This window comes from Macaca thibetana, chromosome 6, assembly GCF_024542745.1.
Source record: "Macaca thibetana thibetana isolate TM-01 chromosome 6, ASM2454274v1, whole genome shotgun sequence".
Classification (NCBI taxonomy): domain Eukaryota; kingdom Metazoa; phylum Chordata; class Mammalia; order Primates; family Cercopithecidae; genus Macaca; species Macaca thibetana.
The window spans coordinates 30,836,333-30,862,337 of NC_065583.1; the positions used below are offsets into that span (position 1 = coordinate 30,836,333).

The following is a 26,005-nucleotide window of genomic DNA, read 5'->3' on the forward strand; positions in this document are numbered from 1 at the left end:
TGCTTGCTTGGGGCCCAGCAGATTGACATTCAATAAATAACATTTATTGAATGGCAATGATGTGTCAAGCTCTGTGCTAAACACTTTACATGTATTACTTTATTTAATCCTCACAAAAATCCTGTGGAGTATCATATCCCCATTTTACACTTGAGGAAATGAGACCTAGTTAAGCAACTTGTCATACTGCATCCACATGAAAATTAGTTAAGTCATTGAAACCCTAAGAGTTGGTAAAGTCCATATAAAAATATCTAGATTGAGCCAGGTGCAGTGGCTCACGTCTGTAATACCAGCACCTTGGGAGGCTGAGGCAGGAGGATCACTTGAGGTCAGGATTTCAAGACCAGTCTGGCCAACATGATGAAACCCTGTCTCTACTAAAAATACAAAAAATTAGCTGGGCATGGTGGCGCATGCCTGTAATCCCAGCTACTTGGGAGGCTGAGGCATGAGAATCGCTTGAACCAGGAGGCAGAGGTTGCAGTGAGCCAAGATAGTGCCACTGCACTCCTGCCTGCGTGACAGAGTGAGACTCGGTCTCAAAAAAAAATCTAGATTAGAATTTAAAAACGTTAACACTTGTAAAGCACCCTCATTTGCAAAAAGAAGTGAATTTTTCTGAATGTCCAGTGGTACAGTCCTCATATGCACCAATGTATGTTATATTTAGAGGTAGAATTTTAATTAAATGAATTATTTTTCCAATTTTCCCATATAACCTGCCTGCTATATGCGTTTGCTTCTATCTTATGCTGCATTTTTTGTCTCTGTTGCAACCTGCTGCTATTTTGGGGCTCTACAGCAACATACTATTCATGTAGTGGTAAGTTCTACTTTATGATTCTTGCTGACCCTGAAGAAGTTAGCAGATGACCACTGGTGTTCCAGGAAGACGTCTGTTGTGTATCTTAGACACGCCACATAGCTCTTGCCTAGGCCGTAGCTTAGATATTTTTAGATTGCTAATAGAAGCTCACATTTGGTTCATTTTTACTGTATTAATGTAGTTTCAATCTCCATGTTTAGTGCTGTTACTATTTTAAGAATAGAATCATGATGTGGGGCTACAAATTGCTTTCTTTAAAAGAAGCCTTTAAATTAGCTTTTTTTTTTTTTTTTTTTTTTGGCTTATTTCCCTGAGCTTCTCATGCTATCCTACCCAAAATTCTTTCTTTTGATAAATAGGGTGTGTAACTGTGGGCTTTCTAATAGGACTTTCTGAACTTTGTTTAGGACAAATATGGTCTTGGAACCAGGCTTCAGCGACCACGAGCTGGTGCATCCATCAGTACCCTTGCTGGACTTTCGTAAGTTTAGACATGAAATGACTTTGAGGAGAACAGCAGGTATCAAAATGAATAGCAAAGAAATGAGATTAAACACACACACACACACACACACACACACACACACACACAGTTGCCAATGGAAAAGAAGATTCTCGTACTTAGAAAAGACCTACACTGAACAGGTATTCTATGACACAGGAATACTTCCATTCAATTATTGATATCATAGACTGAGGATAATCAGGCGGATCCTTGAGAAATTAACTGATTTTTTTGTCTTATTTTGTTTTGTTTTGTTTTATCTTTTAGCCTTAAAGAAGGAGAGGACCAGAAAGAGATAAAGATTGAGCCAGCTCAGGCTGTGGATGAAGTGGAACCTCTACCTGAAGACTATTATACAAGACCAGTAAATTTAACAGAGGGTAATTTTCTTTGTTTTTCTACTTTGTTTCTAGTCTCCATCTAATTCTGTTTTTGTTATTTATATATCTAGTGATTTGAGATTTTTAATGGAATAGTTGTTAGTAGTAAAGTGATATGTATGTAGAAAATAAAACAGCTGTAATAGAAGTAATTGTTTGAAATCTAAAATGCCTGTCAAATTTCTATATTTTCATTTTTTATGAACAACACTGTTCATTACATAAAAGTAATGCTTTGTGTAATTACTACTACATAAAAGTCTGATTTTGAAAGTCACTGTAAACTAAGCCTGTTTTCTGCCTTTCTTTCTAGTAACCACCCTTCAGCAGCGTCTGTTACAGCCTGACTTCCAGCCAGTCTGTGCTTCACAGCTATATCCTCGCCACAAACATCTTCTGATCAAACGGTCCCTGCGCTGCCGTGTAAGTATTCCATTCTGTAGAATGGCCATTTGTACAAGAGGAAAGCAAAAACAAATGTGGTTGGTGTCTGACCAATGTCAAAACCTTTGGAATGTAGTAAATACAGAAAATACTTGTAGAGAACATACTAATTGCCCAGGCACTGTTTTAAATGCTTTCAATGTAAACAACTCTTACAACTCTGTGAGGTAGGTACTACTGTTAAACCTGTTTTACAGATGTAGAAATGAAATATCTGAAGGTTAGGTACATAGGGTTAACCCCTAAAAGAATAGTGAAAGAGTGTATAACTTTTAGGCTAGTGTTCAGGCTCAGGGAGGACCAATAAAAAAACAATCAATTTAAAAGAAAGCAAGAAAAAAGAAAAATCAGCAAAATCCAGGCTCTGGTAATCTACAGAACAAATGACAGAGTTTCTTCAATAAATAAATTGTAAAAACAAGATGGAAAGGAAACCTTTTAGATGAGTACTATCCAACAGAACTTTCTCTGGTAATGAAAGTATTGTGTGTCTGTACAGTCCCGCCTGATAGCCACTAGGCACGTGTGGCTATTGAGCACATGAAATGTGATAGTGCGGCTGAGGTACTGAGTCAGTCTTTAATTTCATTTAAATAACCACATGTCACTGGTGGCTAATGTTATGTAATCATTCTCTAGATTAGAAGACACTTAAAAGTTTACCAGCCAAACACAACATGTAGATTTTATGTAGATTCAGATTCAAACAAAACAGAAAGAAAGGGCCCAGGGGAGGAGGGAAGAAGGGAAAGAGGAAAGAAGGAAAGAAAAATTTGTGAAATCTTTGAGAAAATGTAAACACTGGTAGGATTTTTGATGCTATTAAAGAACTATTGGGCAGGGCACAGTGACACGCACTTGTAGTCCCAGCTACTCTGGAAGCTGAGGCAGGAGAATCCCTTGAGCCTGAGGAGTTTGAGACTGTAGTGTGTGATGATCATGCCTGTGAGTAGCCACTGCACTCCAGCCTGGGCAACACAGTAAGACCCTGACTCTTTAAAAAAAAAAAAAAAATTATTTTTTCTTTTTAGGAATAATGATAGTATTATTTTTTGTTGTTTTGTTTTTTGTTTTGTTTTTAAATGTCTTTATCTTTTGGAGAATACAGAAATATTTATGGAGGAAATGACATGATCTCTGATATTTGTTGCAAAATAATGAGGGATGAGGAGTGGGTAAGAGTATAAATGAAGCAAGATTGGCCATTGTTGCTAATTTTTGATAACAAGTTGCTGATTCTTTTTGTTTGTTTAACCTGGGAGCATAGATTCAAGTCCTGCATATATATTCCCACGTTGATAATTGTTGAAGTTGGGTGATGGGTACCTAGAGATTTGTAATACCATTCTATATTTTTGTACATGTTAGAAAATTTTTGTAATGAAAACCCTTTATATAAAGAAAGAAAAAGAACGGGCAAAGGAACATCGAATTGGTGGTTCAAATAGAAGACCTGGGCTCCTGCCTGTAATCACAACACTTTGAGAGGCCAAGGCAGGAAGATCTCTTGAGCTCAGGAGTTTGAGATCAGCCTAGGCAACATAGTGAGACCCTGTCTCTACCAAAAAAAAAACAAACAAAAAAAGCCAGTGTGGTGGTTCACACCTGTAGTCCCAGCAAGTCGGGAGGCTGAGGCAGGAGAATTGCTTGAGCCTAGGAGGTTGAGGCTGCTGTGAGCAGTAATCACACCACTGCACTCCAGCCTGGGTGACAAAGCAAGACCCTGTCTGTTAAATAAAATAAAAATAAAAAAAGAATGTGTGTAGTAAGATAGTAGATTAAAATCCAGATGTATCAGTATTTACATTAAATACAATGAACTAAATGCTTCCATTAAAAGACAAACATTGTCAGTCTAAATAATAAAGCAAATTGCAGTGACCCATCTATATGTTTATTACAAGAAGTGCAAACAGGAGAACTCAGAAAGGTTGAAAGTAGAGAGAAGTGGGAAAAATATTGGACAAACACTAATTTTTTTAGAAGAGGGATAATTTGTTTTAAAAAAAGATTCAATTTACAAAGAAGATATAACCATCTAAAGTCATACGCACCGAAAAACAGACTCAAAATATATAAAGCAACATTTGAGAAAATTACATAAATGGACAAATCGTTTTGGGAAATTTTGACATCTCTCAGTAACCTAGAGAACAAATAGATGAAAATCAATAAGAATCTAGAACATTTGGAGAATTTAACTAGCAAACTTGACCAAATGAGCATATATAGACCCCTGTATGCAATATCTGCAGAGTATTTGCACTCTTTCCAAGTACATACAGAACACTTATAAAGGTTGACTATATACTGGGTTATTAGAAAGTAAGTATGAACATTTTTCAGAAGATGAATTTTTTTTTCAGTTAAAAGAAAGTTTTTATTAACAAGAAAAGATTTCTTTAAATCATATTTATACTTTAATAATAATACATAGACTAAGATGCTCGATAACACAGGGTTTCTCTTTTGAACACTTTATTTCCATTTAGTACTCTTAAATATGTTTGCTTGTTGTGTGTTTATATTTTAACAGGTAAAAGTTATGAATTACCAGGTATTTTGCTACCTAACTGCACTGGAAAATGAAAATTTATAGAATTTTATCATTAGATCAGAGTTTTAAAAATCAAAGGATAAGGATTTAAAATCTTTTAACATTAGGGCATTATACCTTTTTCGGAACAAATATAAATTGCAGAAATTATACAAGGCAATTTTTTATCAGATATCAATATTTAACAATACTTTAACTGAAATGTTATTTCAGTTGAAAAAACTATCTCCAGTTACAAAAAAAAAATCAGGAACTTTATTGGATTTAATCTGCTTTAGAAATGTCCTAAGAAGCCTTAAATATTTTAAGTAGAAAAAAAAATTTTTAAATAGTATGTTATACTATTACTGTGGTTTATATACATGTATTAAATGATCTCTTTTATAGGAAACATGACTGGAAGTTTATCACATTAAACACTGTAAAATTAAAAGCAAGAGCTAATTAACTTTTAGCAAAAGTACTCTGTATGCAACAGTTGCAAATATCAAAGCTATTATTTAGCAGTTAATAATTGCCTTGTATAAAATATAAACAAGGTACATTTACTGGATTGTTTTCAGTTTGCAGCTGCCCTCAAATATCCCAGATAAGGATTTCTCATAAATTAAAGCTGCAGTACAATTCACTTAGTGGTTAGTTAGGCCGATCCTCCCCGCCATTATCCTTGTTCTTCCCCACCACCCCCAATCCCTGCAGTGGCACCATATTATTAAAAACATAAGTACCTGGGGTTTGTGCTTTAGATCAAGACATCATTTGCATAATTTCAAATGATAGACAACTTTTCATGTAAAAATGATGTTTTGTGGTCACAGTTACTTCAAAAAGTAATTGTTTTCAAATAACCTGACGTATCATACCTTAGCAATTACAAAACCATGATTTGGACACATGGCATTTGTAAGGTAGACAAACGTGCACTGCTAAAAGATGTGAACAGCTGTTCTTCTGCTTACGCTTAGAGTACTGTGAAACTTGGGTAATGACTTTATTTTTTCAATTAGCATAACCAGCCCATGGTACAGCATACTAAATCACAAAGTACAAATCCAAGGAAGGTAATACCTTTGCTAAGTTGCAGGATTTTGGCAAATCAATACAGGTCTCTTTAATATGATAAAACCATATTTTTATGGGAGTCATATATAACTTTAGTGATCATTTTCACTCCAAAAATATTTAAGTGCCAGCTGATATTATTAAAAACATTATAATGGTTTTTAATGGTTTTTAATAGCAGAGCAAGTTATTTTATACAAATTAATGTATTTTAAACTACACAATATCTCCTTTTAAGTGAACTCCCTTATGCAAGCTGTTAAGAGTATCCAGCTGCAGAGCAGTGCATGTCTCAAGGAGGTGGCTTCGCTCAATTGTGGGGTTGGTACAAAGCCAGGGAGAGTTCCAGTGTGTTGAAAAGCTTTAAAAGTCCATTTTAAGGAGATTCATTGTCAGTACCAATTTCCAAGGACTTCTTTAAAAATTGTTAAATTTTCACGTAAATACTGGAACCCTCAAAATTAGACAATGAATATTCAAACAACGTTCATTTCAGATGATCCCTTATATTTAGAAGCCCTGCATCTTGTTGTTTTGATCAAAAGTCATATAGCCTTACACCAGCTTATTTTTTAAAAAATTCTACTTAAAATGTAGATTTGTCGGGAGACTGAGACAGGAGCATTGGTTGAACCCAGGAGGCGGAGGTTGCAGTGAGCCAAGATTACGCCATTGTACTCCAGCCTGGGCAACAAGAGCAAAACTTGTCAAAAAAAATAAATAAATATAGGTTTGTTTTAAATAACAAAATATATAGTCAGCTTGGAGAGACCTGGGGCACCCACCCAGTATTGTCTGCCAAGTTTCATGATAGTTTCTTTGCACATGCTGCTGCCGCCATTGGAGTCCCTATGCTTTCTCTTGCTGAGGCTGTCAGCTGGAAGATGAAATGATTAAAGTATATTATTTGATCACAATGTAGTTAAGTTAGAAATCATCTAATTTCTTTATAGCAAAACTTACAGGATACAACTAAGGCCATGCTTAGCTATGCAGTATATATTAGAAAAGAAGAAATATTAGAAGATTAGTGACGTCAGAATCCATTTCAAGAAGTTAGGAAAAAAAACAGCGAAGTCCAGAGAGCAGGTGTTAATAAATTAAGAAACCAACATAAAACACAATAAATTAAGATAAAATACAACAAATTAAGAAACCAATGTAGCCGGGCGCGGTGGCTCACGCCTGTAATCCCAGCACTTTGGGAGGCCGAGACGGGCGGATCACAAGGTCAGGAGATCGAGACCATCCTGGCTAACACGGTGAAACCCCGTCTCTACTAAAAAAAAATACAAAAAACTAGCTGGGCGTGGTGGCAGGTGCCTGTAGTCCCAGCTACTCGGGAGGCTGAGGCAGGAGAATGGCGTGAACCCGAGAGGAGGAGCTTGCAGTGAGCTGAGATCCGGCCACTGCACTCCAGCCTGGGTGACAGAGCGAGGCTCCGTCTCAAAAAAAAAAAAAAAAAAAAAAAAAGAAAGAAACCAATGTAAAATACAAAAGAGCAACAGAATCAGAAGTTGATTTCTTTAAAAAGATTAGTAATAGAAATAGTTATATATAAATTAAATTTATATAAATATGGTTATATAATGCACCATTAATATAGTAATATCTACCAAAAGTAAAGTTACCTTTTGTCTCATCAACTTCACTTTTAGGAATCTACCTTGCACTTCCACAAATACAAACCAAAATATGCAGAGATTATGGTATATCCACACAATGAGTACTATAAATTTATTTAAAAGAATACGTTAATATGGGATACATTTTTAAATGCAAAAAGCAAAGTGCATGGTAGGTATGCAACTTTTGTATAAAAAAGGAGGGAAAGTACAAACGTACGTATAAACAAAAGTGTGTCTATATATATGCAGACATAGACCCATGCATGTGAGAAAATTTGTTATATGCTAAATATGGCATTGTAGATCACTGGGGAAGGAATAGGCTATTACATTTTGCTAGGTCAAGTGATTATATGGAAGAAAATAAAATTGGGTTGCTACCTCACCCTACACAAAAGTTAATTTCAGGAATGATGGAAATTTGAAGAGCCAAACTTCTAGAAGAAAATACAGGAGAATACCTTCATGACTTCTGGGTAGGGGAATGTTTCATAAGTAAGACAGAAAAGCACAAATTGTAATGTAAAGTTATATATTTTACTTCATTAAAAGTAAAACTTGTACCCTTATGCCAAAGAAAACCCATAAAGAAATGAAAAGATAAGCTGCAGACTGAGAAAAGTAATTTGCAAGGTATATTATTAACAATAGATTAATATCTAGAATATGAAGAACTTCAGCGAATCAGCAAGGAAATAAAAGTAACCAGCAGATCCTCACATTCAAGTTATGGCAGAGGAAATCCCAATAGCCAATAAATATGAAGTATATTCAGATTTATACACTAATCAGGGAAATGTACGTTAAGACTGCAATGAGAAAACGAAAAATTAAAATAACTGCAATGGAATATCATTTCATAATCATATTAGTTATATTGCAGTATCCTTTAAAATAGCAAATGCATACACCCTTTGATCTGCTCTTAGGAAACTGTCTTACAGATACTTAGACACTTAGGAAATAGATTAATGTACTAGAACACTCATTGCTGCATTACTTACAGTAGCAAAATAATGGAAACATCCTGAATGTCCATCATTTTCTATCTTATGTAAGTTATAGAAATTGTTACAGTGGGACACAGAGGCTCCTCTATATGTACTGAAATGGAATTAATTCCAAGATAAGAGTAAATGAAAAAAGCAAGAGAATAAATATAAAATGTTCCCTTTTGTGTTATTGTGAAAAAAGCAACAGGATGTATGCTTGTACTTTTATGTGCATAGGCTATCTGGGGAGAGGAACAAGGGGACAGACAGATTATGGGTAATCTTTACACTGGACACCTGTTTTGTACTGCTAAAAAAAATTTAACCAGATGTATGTAGTACATATTTAAGAAAGTAGTAAATAATTATTACTGTCCCAGTGCAGTGGCTCATGCCTGTAATCCCAGCACTTTGGGAGGCCAAAGCAGGAAGATTACTTGAGCCCAGGAGTTGGAGGCTGTTGTGAGCTTTGATTGTGCCACTGCACTCCAGCCTGGGTGGCAGAGTGATACCCTATCTCAAAAATAATCATTGTTACTGTACTTTAAAGCATGGGATCTGGAATTTTACTACCTGGATTTAAATCACAGTGTCCATTATTATTGGCTCTATGAAGTTGCGCAGGTTACTTACCCTTCCTGTATACCATTTTCATCATCTATAATATGGCAACCTTAATACCTAGCTCATAAAGTTGATGTGATACTTAAATCCAGTTAAACCAGTGAGCACGTTGTTTTGCACATACAGTAAGTACTCAGTATGTGTTAGTTATTTTAGTAGTTTTTAAGTACCACAGAGGTATAATAATATTGGATAGTGTGGTTGCACATATCAGGAAGTGCAAACATCTTTTATAAACTTCGGTTGCTATACGCTATTTCAAAAACTTATGGTCTTATATCAGAATAAAACAAAACAAAATTCTCGTAAATGCTATCCTTCTGAATTTAGCAGCTCTATGGATCAACAAAGTGTGTTGTTGTCTTCTGATACATACTGTATTTGTTTTCTTTTTAGAAATGTGAACATAATTTGAGCAAGCCAGAATTTAACCCAACATCAATCAAATTCAAAATCCAACTGGTTGCTGTGTGAGTATTTTGGGATTGGTGTTTTCAGTTACTGTTTTGAGTTATTTTGGTTTATTCTTCTTCCCCAGTGTGAAGTGTGTTTACTCTTGGCCCTCCAAAAAAATAATAATAATTACATCAAAATCATCTTGACATTCTGTTCCGGTTTAGGTTTTGAATTTAGTTACATGCCACGAAAAACGTTTAAGATAAATAGATTCAGGGGTATTGGGATCAGGGACACAGTGGCCCAGTATGATCTGGAGCAACAAGGTATGTTAATTATTTGGTGGAAAGTTACTAGTCATCGTTACAAATTACAAAGTGTCTGCGTTTGGGAATAATCCTTCAAAAACTTAAAAAATAATAAAGTATAGCTGATTGAAGAGTATCCCTGTAACAATGTTCATTTTACTTACCTGTGTTATAACACTTCATTGGCTGGGATGAAAGTGATTAAGTTAGTGTTAACTCTCTGGGACTTGTGAGTAGGAGAGAATTTTGTGCATAAAAACTACCTATCAGGCTATCTGAATGGTCCTAATTAGAGACAAATACTGCCACTTAAAACTTACCCAGTGTTCATCTAATTAAATGTAAACTTTTCATATCTCATCATACTTTTCTAATACATACATTTTTTAAATTACGTGGCAAACAAAAATATTTTCAAAAATTAGGAAAGTATTGTCTAGCTTTGGAGTAAGACAGCCCTTCTTTAGCAAGACAGGAAACCCAGAAGCCATTAAAGGAAAGAAACACCTTTGACCTTAGCAAAAAGAAATAGTGGTTATAAAAGATGAAATTAAAGCCAGGGGCAGTGGCTCACACTTGTGATCCCAGCACTTTGGAAGCCTGTCAGGAGGATCACTTGAGCCCATGAGTTGAAGACCAGCCTGGACAACGTAGTAAGACCTCATCTCTACAAAAAAATTTTAAAATGAGCCAGGTGCAGTGGCATGCACCTGTAGTCCTAGCTACTTGGGAGGCTGAGGTGAGAGGACCCCTTGAGTCCAGGAAGTCGAGGCTGCAGTGAGCTATGATTGTGCCACAGCACTGCAGCCTAGACAATGGAGCAGGACTCTCTCTCTTAAGGAAAACAATTTTAAAAAGACAAAATTAGCAACAAAGTCCTGAGACAAATAGTAAAGCAAGAAAGAATATTTGGCAGTCGTGACAAACTAAAGTTTAATATCCCAGGCATAGAGAATTCCCAGAAATTGAAAAGATAAAAATAGGCAGTAAAGAGGAATGTGGAACAAGGGATTTGGACAGGTAGCTTATGGAAGAGGAATTTCAAATGGCTAGAAGATACACTGTATATGGAAAGAAACCAAGACTCAATAGGAAAAGTTTTAAAAAGTAATTAGCATCTAGTACTTATGAGAATGTGGGTAAACATATATTTGCACACATTGTTGGTAGAATCTTGAATTGCTAGTCTTTTTGGAGAGTGGTCTGGAAATACCAAAACAAATTACATAGACCTTTTAACCCAACAGTACTATTTCAGGAATGTATTCTGTAGAAACAAAAGCACCAATATATAAAGATACATTTCCAAAGATGAGTATTAGAATATTTTAATGGCAAAAAACTGCAAACAGTTTAACCAACAGTTAAATCAGTGTCAAACTGATTAACCATTAACAAGGAAATAGTTGGTTAAATTGAGATAACTTGTACTGTAGAATATTATGCAGCAATTAAAAATAAGTATTAGGAAACAAAAATGTTGGGAAGTGCATGTCTGGTGAGTTAAGAGGAGCTAGGAGGGCCAGGTGGAGGGTCTGTCACTTACTGTTTTTGTCTAAACTTGTTTTCCTCCTCTCTGAAATAGGAATAATGCCTTCTTCTTGGGGTTCTTAAAAAGAATCAAATAAGTAATTATGTTTGCAAATGCCTTGTAACTCAACATAAAACATGTTCACTTTCCTAACTATTCTTATTTAATACATGATTGGTTAGGAATAGAGAAACCTACAGAAATGGCACATGTGAAGTCTGGGATGAACTGCTTTCTTACTTAAGAATTATACTCATTACAGAAACCCTGAATGGCAGCCTGTGCTTAGTATCAGTTTCTTAAGCTTGCTTTGAGAAAAAGTGGTTTTTTTCTGACATCATTTTAGAATTGCCTGGCTCTCTTACTACACATTCTCTGAGGCCAGGTGTTTGCCTCATGCCTGTAATCTCAACACTTGGGGAGGCCAAGGCAGGAGGATTGCTTGAGTCTTAGGAGTTCAAGCCCAGCCTGGCAACGTAGTGAGTCCTCATTTGTACAAAAAATCAAAAATTAGCTGAGCATGGTGGCACACACATGTACTCCCAGCTACTTGGGAGGCTGAGGTGGGACTATCACTTGAGCCTGGGAGGTTGAGGCTATAGTGAATCATGATTGTGCCATTACACTCCCGCCTGGGTGACAGCAAGACCCTGTCTCAAAAAAAAAAAAAAAAAAAAAAATATATATATATATATATATATATACACACACACACACACACACACACACAGATGCTCTGGTATCAAACCTCAGACCTACTGAATTCAAATTCTTAGAAGTGGGGTCCTTACATTTCTTTTTATTGTTGTTGCTTTTGTGTGTGTATGTATTTGTTTTTTGTTTTTTTTTTTTTTGAGATTCAGGAAGACAAAAGTTTCTTAAATTCCTGTTAATTTGCTCAGATAATCCTGCTGGTCACCATGAAAAATAGCTCGTTTAAAGTTTAAATATCTGATTCTAAGATGTACTTTTTCCCCCACTTGTAGTGTTTCTGCAATAGATTTTGTATTACGTTAATGTATGCACAATAATTAACATTTATGTGAGCTTTGTTCCTAGCACTTTTCAAAGCATTTTTGCATGTATTCTTCACAATAACCTCAAGTGATAGATACCATTATTTTCCTCATTTTAGAATTGGGAAAACCAAGGCACAAGGAGATAAATATCTTGTCTTAGTCATTACAAAGCAGTATCTTGATATATACATGCTAATCTGGGGCCTGGGCAGTTTAAAATAGAAATATACATAAGATTTCAGAAAGAAGTCATACCAGTTTGGTCTTATGTCTTTTCTTAAGTTCTTACTGTGATGATATGGTTCATTAAAATTATTTTTCTCTGATATGTTCTGATTAACATGAAATCCTTTGTGTACTGCACAGCTTTAAAAAATAATAATTTTAAGAGACTCCAGTGAACATTAATGCATTTTTTAATTTATGCATAGCAATTATATTCCAGAAGTGAGAATCATGTCCATTCCCAACCTTCGCTACATGAAGGTTAGTACCTTGCTCATTAACAGGAAGAAAAAGTATTGATCAATGATGTGTGTGTATGTGTATGTGGGTGGCTGTGTGTGTATGTGTATGTGGGTGGCTGTGTGCGTATTTGGCACAGGATCCAGAGAGCAAGGGATAGAAAAGAAGACAGTTTGGGATAATAAAGACTTTAAATTTATTGACACTGAGATCCTTGACAACAACATCTTTGATGAAAAGTAGGGAGAAGGAGCAGAGTGCACATTATGTCAAGGTGAAATTCTGGGTGGGGAGAATGATGGATCCCACAGGCATCTTTTGTTCTTCTCCAGCCTAGAGATTCTCCTCGATCTCCTGTATGTTGTTTCGGGTACTAGGAATCAGTTAGATTTCCAGATTTCCATACCACAGCCCTTCTCTTCCTTGGAGTCCGCATCTACTCCCCTTTTCCAGACACATGCCCAGTGAATTGTAGAATATTCTGCAGCAACCTCTTTAACTCTTTCCTTTCACGCTGCTCGTGAAAACACAAATGTTTATCATATGGCCCTTCATTTGAAAGATTGGTTTTGCTTATCTAGAGAGAGTACCAAGCAAGGACAAATTATCACAGTTCAAGAAGTCGTAAAAAGTTTTTATAAGGTTGGGCATGGTGGCTTATACCTGTAATCCCAGCACTTTGGGAGGCCAAGATAAGTAGATTGCTTGGGCCCAGGAGGTCAAGACCAGCCTGGTCAACATGGGGAAACCTCATCTCTGCAAAAAATACAAAAAATTTGCCAGGTGTGGTGGCACACACCTGTGGTCCCAGCTACTCAGGAGGCTGAGATGGAAGGATCACCTGAGCCCAGGAGGTCGAGGCTGCAGTGAGCCATGATCACCCACTGCACTCCAGCCTGGGCAACAGAGTGAGACCTTGTCTCAAAAGTAAAAATTTTAAAAAGTTTTTGTAGTCTTGGTGTGCCATTTTTGCTCTGTTAATGCATCTGACTGGCCTGTGACTCCCATGTTTTATTTATGAGGGCCTCCTTTTCAGTCCTTAAATGGCAGCCTGAGTGAGACAAGAGTTAAACAATCACTTAGATAATAAGCATTCCTCAGAATTTCTGGATCTAGTAACTGGCCCTTTCAGTGGAATCTGTCCCATTTCCTTAGTGAAATAGCAACTCCAGAGAGTATTTGGTCTAACGTAGATAATAGAACAGGGATCAGTAAGCACGTAGAGAATACAGTGATGTAGAGGTATAAGTGGGCATCATTGCTCAGGAGTAATGGGGGGGAATGGTAATTTTGCGAAATACTTGGTATAGCAGCTAAGAAAGTGGTAAATGTCTGAGAGGTGTGTTTCCTATTCTCCAGGAGAGCCAGGTCCTCCTGACTCTTACGAATCCAGTTGAGAACCTCACCCATGTGACTCTGTTGGAGTGTGAGGAGGGGGACGCTGATGATATCAACAGCACTGCTAAGGTAGGAGCATTTTGCCTCAGCCTGACTGACCCTCACTTTCCCTGGAGTGTCCTCATTTGACCTGGCTTAAAAGACTCCACACACTCTCCTTTCCACATCTAGTCAGCATGTTCTTTTGATTCCACCTCCTGAATTTTTTTACTTTATCCTGAAATACACTGCCCTATTTGAAGGCCTCATCGTTTCTTACCTGGACTGTGACAATAACTTCCTAACTGACCTTGCTGTTTTTATACCACCACCTTCATTTCAACCCATTTCTTCTCTATTGCCACCAGGGTGATACTTCTAAAATCTAACTCTCGCATGCTGGTCATTTAGCATTGCTCTTGACTGAGATGAAGTCCAGATTTTTGGCATAGCATAAGAGCTCCTTAATGACTACTTCTCTCTGTTCATCCAGTGTGATCTTCCTTCAGATCCTCAAATTTAGCATTCCCTGAATCATACATATTAGTGGTTGTGATCCAGACAGATGCAATGGGTTATAAACTTTGATGCTAGAGAATTGTGTATGCTTTTCGTTTTACCTAGAATGCCTCCTTCCTATCCTGACTCCTCTAACATACATGCGCCTTCAGTCTCTCAGTCTCATACATTCATTCTTCAACACTTGTGAAGTATCATTTCCTTTTAGAAATGATACGTTTAAAATCATTTAGAAGCTGGTATGCCTCCTCTAGATTCCTCTACCTTACAAAGAGTATACATAACATAGCACTAACTAGGCTTGGCATGGTGGCTCACGCCTGTAATCCTAGCACTTTGGGAGGCCGAGGTGAGTGGAGCACCTGAGGTTAGGAGTTCAAGACCAGCCTGGCCAACATGGTGAAACCTGTCTCTACTAAAATACAAAAATTAGCTGGGCGTGATGGCAGGTGCCTGCAATCCCAGCTACTGGGGAGGCTGAGACGGGAGAATTGCTTGAACCCAGGAGACAGTGGTTGCAGTGAGCCGAGATCGTGTCACTCCACTCCAGCCTGGGCAGCTGAGCGAGACTCCATCTCAGAAAAAAACAACAACAACAACAAAAAAACACTAACTAAATACTGAAGTGGGTGATTTTGACTCTCAGTCTGAGTTGAATGGATGTAATATGGCCTCTTTATATTTTGCTACTTCTAGTACTTGAAATTTTAGAACAAGAGCCTTTCTCTCTAAATCGTCGATTACTGATTCATAATTCAGCTTGATATTTATAATAAAAATGGTTTAAAAGGATGCCTATATCTTTAGTTGTTATTCAAATATTATTAGAGAATTTCTGTCCTCTTTTTCTTTTTTTTTTTTTTTCCTGCTTTTTAATGATTTCACTTACAAGCATCACCTCCAAAGACTTTTTTTTTTTTTTTGAGACGGAGTCTTGCTCTGTCGCCCAAGCTGGAGTGCAGTGGCGCGGTCTCGGCTGACTGCAATCTCCGCTTCCCAGGTTCAAGCGATTCTCCTACCTCAGCCTCCCAAGTAGCTGGGATTACAGGTGCCTGCCACCATGCCTGGCTGATTTTTTGTATTTTAGTAGAGACAGGGTTTCACCATGTTGGCCAGGATGGTCTCAATCGCCTGACCTGGTGATCCACCTTCCTTAGCCTCCAAAGGTGCTGCAATTACAGGCCTGAGCCACCTCACCTGGCTGCTGCTTTTTTTTAATTAACACTAATAAGCAGCTCCAGTTAAGACAGAGGCAGAAATAAGTACCTGATTCATAAGCACAGCTTGTCTTTCTCTCTCTTTATCCCTCCCTTCCCACATTTGTATCTATCATTAGAAATTTGATCGACATTGTTAACTGTTAACCTCTGATAGAGCAAAGTTGAGGCCTAATTACAACATAAGTCTGAAGAATGCTAATTGTTTTCCATGACCATAAACACCCAGTATCTCGTGTGAGTTTATGTATCAGGTACCAGGAATCAGCTGGCACCATGTCAAAAAACATTGTGTTGGAGCCAGTGTTTCTCCTTTGTGTTGTTCTTAATGATGGACTGTTTCAGATGTATCAAAAAAAAAAAAAAAAAAAGAATATGGCAAATACCCATTTCTCCCCATCCTCTTAAGAAATAAAACATTAGGGTCAGGTGCAGTGGCTCATGCCTGTAATCCCAGCACTTTGGGAGGCCAAGGCAGGTGGATCACGAGGTCAGGAGTTCAAAACCAGCCTGGACAATGTGGTGAAACCCCATCTCTACTAAGAATGCAAAAAATCAGCCAGGCGTGGTGATGGGCACCTGTAATCCCAGCTACTTGGGAGGCTGAGGCAGGAGAATCGCTTGAACCCAGGAGGCAGAGGTTGCAGTGAGCTGAGATTACGCCATCGCACTCTAGCTGGAGCGACAGTGCAAGACTCTGTCTCTAAAAAATAATTAAATAAAACATTAAAGACACAATTGAAGCCCCCATGTTCTCCCCAGTTCCTCTTTGCAGACCCCATGAAGTAAGCACTGACTTTCTCTTAAAACCTTTGTTCTTATAAACTCCATATAAGTAGTCTATATGTTTCCTGAAACTTGCTGTATGTTTCCATTTGTCTAAATCAGTGTCATACTTTGCTATATTCTGTCACACTGGTCCCTTCTCAGGCAGGCCTTTCTGTGTTGCTCTCCAGGTGGTGGTGCCCCCCAAAGAGCTCATTTTAGCTGGCAAGGATGCAGCAGCAGAGTACGACGAGTTGGCAGAACCTCAAGACTTTCAGGACGATCCTGAGTGAGTGAGCTTTTTGTGATCCCCATACCACAATTGGCTGATACAGAATGCCCACTTATATATCTGATTTTCTTGTCTGGATGTTTTTAAATTACTTTTTTCTTCCTGTTTCTAAAAATAATTATTGTAGAAAATTGGGGAAATATATATAAGACCATGAAGAAGAAAATAAAATTATCCCACCACCAGAGATAAACAGCATTAACATTTTGGCATTTGTCCTTCCAAATATTTCTCCCCTCATTGGGATCATTCTATAGATACAGTTTTTTAGCCTTTTTCACTTGAATATATTTTCCCATGTTAATTAAAAAAAAAATTTAAGTATATGATTTTAATGGTTGTGGACAGGATACAATATTCTGTCCCTATAGATTTATCATTGGGTTTGTTCCACACCCCCACCCCCTTGGAGTAATTAATAGATTTTACTCTCTCATACCTAATAACTGAAAAGAACCAAACCTTCCACTAACTGGGAACTGTGACCATCAGAGAATTCAGTCTATAGACTGACTGATTTCAGTGATTTGAACAGAGAATTTAATATAAAGAATTATTCACTTGTGTAACATAAAAAGTGGAAAAGAACACTAAAGTAGCAATTTGATGCTACTTCATGGGCATAAAATTTCAAAGATAGCTATTTTATGAGCCAGCTACCACCCCTCGGGTGGAGGGAACAAAGGGAAATAGTTAGAATTATTAAAATTTAGAACTTAAAGAAGGAGCTCCATGTAGCTGAAACTCGGGCCTCCAGTGAGCTGAAGGGGAACACTGCTTGCCTGGTCCTGGCATCTCATGATGGCAAAGGAGGGGTGGCGTGATTATACAAGAACTGGAAACTTCAGCTGCTTACCGCCACTTCCTCCTGGGTAAAGAAGCATTGCTGGGCTGGGCATGGTGGCTCACCCCTATAATCTCAACACTTTGGGAGGCTGAGGCAAGAGGATTGCTTTAGCCCAGGAGTTTGAAACCAGCCTAGGAATATAGTAAGACCCCGTCTCTACAAAAAAATTTTAAAAATAGCCAGGTGTAGCAGCGCATGCTTGTAGTCCCAGCTACTCAGGATACCAGGGCGGGAGAATCAGCTGAGCCCGGGAGGCAGAGGTTGTAGTGAGCCGTGATTGTGCCACTGCACTCCAGCCTGGGCAACAGAGTGATACCCTGTCTCAAAAAAAAAAAAAAAAGGCCTTTTTGGAGTGTTGGCCACAGGGAACAGGGACCACAAGCAAACAGGAATCTCTAAAGGAAGAGCCAGAAAGACCCTTCCTCCTCTAGACTTCTAGTCTCCCTTTAGAGCCCGCTACTGACAGAACCTGACAAAGAGCCAGCCAACCCAGCAGATACGGTCTGAGCAGAATCCTGTGTCACACAGCAAAACAGAGAGAGGTGCGATTGGAACTGAAAAACAATAGCTTAATAAACTGGCACAGGGAACATTTACGGTCTTTGTTTTGTTTTTTGAGATGGAGTCTCACTCTGTCCCCCAGGCTGAAATGCAATGACGTGATCTCCTGCTCACTACAACCTCCACCTCCCGAGTTCAAGCAATTCTTCTGCCTCAGCCTACTGAGGAGCTTGGATTACAGGCGAGCGCCTCCATGCCTGGCCAATTTTTGTATTTTTAGTAGAGATGGAGTTTTGCCATGTTGCCCAGGCTGGTCTCGATCTCCTGACCTGAAGTGATCCACCCGCCTTGGTCTCCCAAAATGCCAGGATTACAGGCATGAGCCAACATGCCTGGCCCATTTGTGGTTTTTTGACTGAATGATCAAAAGCTTTCTCAACAAGATATTAGAAGAGATAACATAAGGTGGGTTAGAAAAATAAAGTGAAGCCAAGTGCTGTGTCTCACGCCTGTAATCCCAGCACTTTGGGAGGCTGAGGCGGGCAGATCACTTGAGGTTAGGAGTTCGAGACCAGCCTGGCCAACATGGCGAAATCCTGTCTCTACTGAAAATAACGAAAATTAGCCAGGTGTGGTGGCACGCGCCTGTAATTCCAGCTACCCGGGAGGCTGAGATGGGAGAATTGCTTGAACCCTGGAGGCGGGGCTTGCAGAGAGCTGAGATCGCACCACTGCACTCCAGCCTGAACAGCAGAGCCAGACTCCATCTCAAAAAAAAAAAAAGAAAAGAAAAAGAAAAAGAAAGTGAAGGCAAAGATGAGATTAGTGATTACCAAACGTGGGTTAACTCCAAAAAGCACCAGGTCAAGTGTTGTTTTGTTTTGCTGTTCGATAGCATTCCAGACCCCAACCCCAGAGGATTTTTTTTTAGCAGGTCTAGCTAGAGACCAGAAATCCAAATTTGTTTTGGAAAAGCTTCCCAGGTATCAGTGGTTGCCTGGGAAATTAAGGATAAAAAGAAAGACTGACGTTTTCCTTTTTACCACTTTAAACTGTTTGAATTTTTTTTTATGTGACTCATACAAATCAAAGGTTTGGTTAGTTACTATAATACAAAATATACTGAGTTGTACAATACAAAATGTGTTCTCTGAAATCCTTGCTTTATGTGGGTCCTTAAATTAATTAGGTACAGAAATTTGTTAAGCCAAGATATATTTCTGGAATGATTGTCTGAGATATCAGATTTTCGCCTGATTACATGATAGAGTAATTAAAAACTGAATTAATTATATTTTACATTAGAATTAATAGAACTTTCAGATTTTATAAATATGTAATCCCAGTAACCTTTCTTAGAGTGACTGAATATCATTTGGATAGTAGACAAATTCTGTTTATTTCATTGCCCTTTTACTTTCAGAAACTACGTTATTAAAGCACAAACTTTATGCACAAATGAGGGGAAATTGAAATGGAAACCTCAATGAAGAGACATTTTTATGCTAAATTTCCTAATTACATAAGTTATTTACAAAAACACTCTTGATTTATGGTGTTCCAAATTTCCCTTAAAGCATTGAGTTACTAAAACTTTCCACAGTATGGCCAGGCATGGTGGCTCATGCCTATAATCACAGCACTTTGGGAGGCTGAGGCAGAAGGATCGTTTGAGCTTAGGAGGTCCAGGCTACCATGAACTATAATTGTGCCACTGCTCTCCAGCCTGGGTGACAGAACAAAACCTTGTCTCTAAAATATAAAAATAAGGCCAGGCAGGGTGGCTCACGCCTGTGATAAAGCAGCATTTTGGGAGGCCAAGGCGGGTGGATCACCTGAGGTCAGGAGTTTGAGACCACCCTGACCAATATGGTGAAACCCCATCTGTACTGAAATTACAAAAATTAGGCAGGCATGGTGGTGTGCGCCTGTGGTCCCAGCTACTCAGGAGGCTGAGGCAGGAGAATCGCTGGAACCGAGGAGGTGGAGGTTGCGGTGAGCTGAGATCACGCCACTGCACTCCAGCCTGGTTGACAGAGCGAGACTCCATCTTGAAAATATAAAATATAAAATAAAAAATAAAAAAATAACTTTCCATGGTATGAGTCTATGTTCTTTAGAAATATTACCACATTTGCACAGAGGTGAATGTAAAGGGATGTTTGCATTGTTTATAATAGAGAACAATTGGCAGCAACCTCAGTATGTGCCAGTTATGGATAAAAACATAATTGAATAGTATGCAACCATTACATAGAATGTAGACGATCTGTATATACCAGCATCAAAAGATGTTTGTGATAAACAGAGTAAAACAAGCAGTTATGGAATAGTGTGTACCATCTGCATTGGTTAGAAAAGCAGAAAAGTATAAGCTCATAGAAAAATATATGGCCGACGTGTTGGCTCATGCCCGTGATCCCAGCACTTTGGGAAGCCAAGGCAAACAGATCACTTGAGCCCTGGTGTTCGAGACCAGCCTGGGCAACATGACAAAACCCCATCTCCACCAAAAATACATATTAATATATAAAGCTAGCCAGGTGTGGTGGTGCATGCCTGTAGTCCCAGCTACTCGGGAGGCTGAGATGGGAGAATTACTTGAGCCCGTGAAACAGGTTGCAGTGACCCAAGATGGAGCCATTGCACTCCAGCCTGGGTGACAGAGCGAGACTGTGTCTCAAAAAAAAAAAAACAAAAAAACTTGGTAGGTTAAGAACAAAGTGTTTATAGGTCTTCTATGTGTGCTGAAGGAAAGAATAAGGTGAAAGACTTCTACTGTAAGTCTTAGTGGTTTGGCTGATTTTTTATCTACCTAATACTTGCTTTTTTTTCTTTCCATAGCATTATAGCCTTCAGAAAGGCCAACAAAGTGGGTATTTTCATCAAAGTTACACCACAGCGTGAGGAGGGTGAAGTGACCGTATGCTTCAAGATGAAGCACGATTTTAAAAACCTGGCAGCCCCCATTCGCCCCATTGAAGAAAGTGACCAGGGAACAGAAGTCATCTGGCTCACCCAGCATGTGGAACTTAGCTTGGGCCCGCTTCTTCCGTAAAAGGTTCCATTGGAGGGCAGATCCCAAAGGACAGTATCACCATAAACCTGCGTTAAAATGCGGAAGCTGCTGCTTCATTAGGCCTTGTTTATAACGATGTACCCATGCACTACGGAATTCTATTGCTAAGAAAGTGGGAGCATAGGCAAGACATTGGGAACACAGGGTAGCTGCTATTGCTCTTGCTCTCACCTCTGTTGACACCAGTAGGTCTGTGTCTCCCTCACTGAGCCCTGCACATTGAGTAACAGCAGCATAATTCCATCTAGGAAAGGGGATAGGGGTTCCTTGGAGTGGCATTGTATTTACCACCTGAGAAACTGACTGTACTGTCTCTTGATCTGATCTCACTAAGGATCACAATGTCACAGATGAAACTTAATAACCCAAAGGTGGACCTGCTGTTAATGATGCAGCATTGGTCACAGTGTACCAACTGCTTTCTGCATTCCATTAAATATCATCTAACAGTCTAAAACATATCCCTTCACTTGCCATAGTGGCTGCCATTTTGCTATAGATTTCCATATAACCAAAAAATTGAATTGTCACATTATCTTTAGTATTGTGATGATTGGAAAAACCTATGAAGTTGTTAAGGCACTATCGTTTGCCCCCTTTTTCTAAGTGAATATGGGACACTTATTAGTTGTTCTTAATTTTTTTTTCCCAATAAAATATGGATCTTTTAAGAAGAATTTGAGAAGCAAGCAATTACATGTCATGTCAAGGGGGTAGCAAATTCCATTCGTTTTCAATATTGCCACAATACCCAGGGATTAATGCTGCCACAGGGGGGCAATCTCTATTTGTCTTACTTCCCACCCCTTCCCTGTTCTGCCTCTGTAACTCAATTAAGTTGTTCTGTTTGGGACCTGGAAAAGAACCCAAAGAAAACCTGAGTGGACAGGTTCATTTCTGGAATGCAGAAAACATTTTAAAGGTTAGATTTTTAGCATATTCTCAACTAGCATTCTTTCCAGTGAGTTGAGGGGGAAATTAACTAGTATAATCTCTTGAATCCAAAACTGGATATTAAGAACTTTCCCCCTTACTAAGTTTAAGACTTTTGTCATATGGTGAGTCAAATAAGACCATTTTGATTGTAAACCATAAAATAGTTCAGCAAGTAGCCCACAATTCTGGCCTAACAGCAGACATGCTGTTTTCACTTGGTATCCTGGAGTTGGGTTGCCAACCTTAATTTCTATGATGTTTTCTAAACTGAAACTTGACAAAGTAGACCACCAGCTGCACCGTGTTTTCTGTAAAAGTATTGTTAGTAAGTGGCCAAGAGACTTGAGGAAAATACAGATTTTTTGTTTACCTTGGTCTTGTTTCAAGTCTTAAAAAATTAAAGTTACATTACAATGTAGAATACAGATGGGACATAGTCCTTGTAAGCTCCCCTTGAAAATGTTTTAAATGTTTAGGAAGCTTTTAAAAGACACTAAATTGTACTCTAAAAGACACTAAATTGTACTAGTTGTACAAAAATCAAGCCAATTTTATGAAACAGTCCCACAGAGTAATAATATATGTGATGCAGTGTGAGAAAGAAAATACTCATCTCTAACATGATGGTAATAATAAGGTTTAGCCTCTTAGGAGTTGGAGCAGGGGGATGGGTAATTACAAATTTGCAAACTATAGAAAGAGTTTCATTTTTTTTGTGACCCCACAGAGTCTCAAATTTTTACTTCACTACCTGCTAGAGACTACTGTGAAATCACTGCTCCATATTTGCCAGTGGAGGAAATGGGCATCAGAGTAAAGAATACTTCGTATGTTTACACATTTGCATAGACTACACACACATCATGCGTTTATGGCAGGCAGCTGGCATTTGTTCCCAAAAATAATAATGTTGAAGTATGGGTGGCATCATTCACATATGCAGAAACACAAAACACTTCGATCGTAAACTTGTTTCTTCAGAAGCCAAACTAATTTGCAGAATAGTACAGCCACTGGTTTAATGTTTCCTCAAGATAGGTTTTAGTGCAAGCTAGTATTCTGTGTGTCCGTAGAAATGGTTCAACACCTGCAGCTGGTGAATTAGGAATTGTATTTGTTGCCTTTTTTATATTAGATGAGGTGCAAACATTTTAATGCTAGTCAGTATGCACCATCACAGGAAAGTTAGATCCCATTAGCACTTGAAACTACACTTTGGGAAACTTAGGCTAAGTTAATTTGGATTTGTTATTTGATTCACCTACTGACCTTTTCTTTTGTTTGAAATGCTTATCAGCATAATGAGCTAGGTGTCGTGCGTATTTGTGAAGAAACATCCTTTTTGGTCCCTTTTGGGACAGAGAGGTACTCCTTGATCTTTATGAATGACAGGTTACTGTTTTGCCTTATTGCTTAACTTAATGTAGTGAAATAAAGCAGACAAAGCTTGAGCGTGTCTTTTGTTTGCTCTCATGTATATACTATGTAGCATGGCTCAGAACCAAAAGACAGGCGTGGAGTTAAGAGAGTTGGCTAAGAGAGTTGGTGGGGCATGTTTCCTTCCATTCCTTTAAATGAAGTAATCTAAAGTCTCTTAGCAGGTTAGTTCACCATAATATATAAGTAGATGTTGCTTTGAGCTTCTTATATACATATTCGCAGAACCATTATATAAATGTGCTTAGACCTCTACCAGTTTTTATCTTGGGTCATTGCTTCTAAAGATATCCTTTGCAATATACACAGTGGTCTGCCTCCACCAGTGGCCACTCATCCGCCTTCATCTGTACCTTCATAACTCTTCCTTCCCTCCTCTTACTTAGATGAGTTATTCATACTCTTCCTGTCTGAACCCAGCCCCACCTCTTAACACTCAAGCTCATCCTCTTACCTATTCACAGACAGCATCGGCAGCTCTCCCCTTCCCTTTTCCATCAGCATGTGATTTCTCTCATCTTAAAAAAGAAATTGGCCTCACTCTCCTCTTCAGCTGCCACTCCATTTCCCTACTCCCTTTACAGCAAAACTCTAACTCTGGCTGGGCACGATTGCTCACACCTGTAATCCCAGCGCTTTAGGAGGCTGAAGCGAGAGGATCATTTGAGGCCAGGAGTTTGAGACAAGATTGAGACCTTGTCTCTGTTTAAGTAAAAGTTTTTTTAAAAAAAACAAAAACACCCTAATTCGACCTTCCAGTTCTGTCGTTCTCACCTGAACCCATTCCAGTTAGACTGTCACCGCCACCACTTGGTCAAAACTGCTCTTGTCAAGGTCACTAGCAATCGCCACACTTAAATACGGGGTCAGTTCTCAGTCCTTAACTATGCAATTTTTCAGTAGATCTGACAGTTTCTCTCTCCCTTCTTGAAAGGCTTTACTTGGTTTCCAGAACACAACACTCCTGGTTTTAAGGCAGAGCAGAGACCCCCTCTTAGGAGGCTTGTGGGCCCCCCCACGCATGGAAATAAAAGAAAATCTTGAGTTCCTTCAAGGGGATTCTAGGCACTTAGCTAGCCCAGAGAAGTTAATGAGCAACTTGATAAGTAAGAAAGTAATAGTAGCTGAAAACAATAGCCAAGGAAGTCAGAGATGTTTTGTTCCCTATAGAAACTAAGGGTAACATCAGATATGTCCCCAACTTTTCAGAAACCTGCACTCTCACCAAACAGATTTAAACCTCAGATAAGGGGAAACAGAACTGAACTCTAACCACTGTTCATTGTTCTGAGTTGCTTCCTGAGGGGCCTGGAGGAAGTCATGCCCACCTGCCAGAGCTAACATTATTTTCTGTGGATCCCAAGTTTAGACAGCTTCACTGCCTCAACCAATCATAAATCAAAAAGTCTTTGAATCCACCTAAGACCTTTGAGCCCACCCCCCATCCCAGCTTTGAGATGTCCCACCGTTTTAGATCAAACCAATGTATAGTCTCTATGTATTGATTTATGACTTTGCCTGTAACCTCTCTCTTTCCCTGCCTTTAAAAGCCCATACCTTTAAGCCATCTGAGAGTTCGGGTCTTAAGCATGGTCTGTGCAATTCTCCTTGCATGGTGCCCTGCAATAAAATGCCTCACTTTTCTCTTGCTACTAGCCTGATGTCAGTGACTTTGCGGCACTGGGTGAGCAGACCCCAGTTTCGTTCAGTAACAGTTTTCTGTCTGCCCTGCTAGAAAGTTTTCTTCCGTATTCTTTGCTAGTTCTTTCCCATCTTCCCAACCTTGCAGTATACCAAATCTCATTTCTCACACTTCTTTCCTCTTTACACTCATTTAATGATCTTGCCCAGTTTTGGGGGGCAAGAATGCTGAGAAAAGGTGTATTCCCAAGGCCAACACATAGGGCCTGCTGAAGACTGAGGCTGAATTGAATTAGAGCAACAGAGAATCCCTTTACTTCTCCCCGACTACCAGCCTACCAAGTGTCTAGTAACAAGCATCCATTTCTAGGGGATGGGCAAAGGCCTAGAAAGTTAGCCACCACTGTGCAGGTAGGCAGGACAGCTGTAAGCTGAGGATGAAGCATGAACACTTGAGTTCTTCAGCCCCAACCTACAATATAGAATAATGCTAGAGTAGGTGAAATCTGTGGTACACTGAAAGCAACCATAGCAATAAAACCCAAGCCCAGGCCAAGTGCGGTGGCTCATGCCTGTAATCACAACACTTTGGGAGGCTGAGGCAGGCGGATCACCTGAGGCCAGGAGTTTGAGACCAGCCTGACCAACATGGAG

The 26,005-nt window shown here is 38.8% G+C and overlaps 2 protein-coding genes across 3 annotated transcripts in view; both read left to right on the forward strand.

Annotated features, from left to right (window-relative positions):
* The window catches only part of DCTN4 (dynactin subunit 4), a 44,879-nt gene extending 21,155 nt beyond the window's left edge, over nucleotides 1-23,724 (forward strand). Inside the window, exons 6-14 of one of the 2 annotated variants that reach the window (XM_050793676.1) lie at nucleotides 806-826; nucleotides 1,237-1,310; nucleotides 1,602-1,714; nucleotides 2,028-2,137; nucleotides 9,418-9,491; nucleotides 12,707-12,761; nucleotides 14,100-14,207; nucleotides 16,810-16,907; nucleotides 21,103-23,724. In XM_050793676.1, the coding sequence (XP_050649633.1) occupies nucleotides 806-826; nucleotides 1,237-1,310; nucleotides 1,602-1,714; nucleotides 2,028-2,137; nucleotides 9,418-9,491; nucleotides 12,707-12,761; nucleotides 14,100-14,207; nucleotides 16,810-16,907; nucleotides 21,103-21,316 (867 nt within the window). In that variant the 3' untranslated portion in view covers nucleotides 21,317-23,724. The remainder of the gene's footprint in view (nucleotides 1-805; nucleotides 827-1,236; nucleotides 1,311-1,601; nucleotides 1,715-2,027; nucleotides 2,138-9,417; nucleotides 9,492-12,706; nucleotides 12,762-14,099; nucleotides 14,208-16,809; nucleotides 16,908-21,102) is intronic. The other variant, XM_050793677.1, reaches the window with a different exon arrangement.
* Nucleotides 1-26,005, forward strand: part of RPS14 (ribosomal protein S14) — a 520,685-nt gene that overhangs the window by 228,639 nt on the left and 266,041 nt on the right. The window lies entirely within an intron of this gene.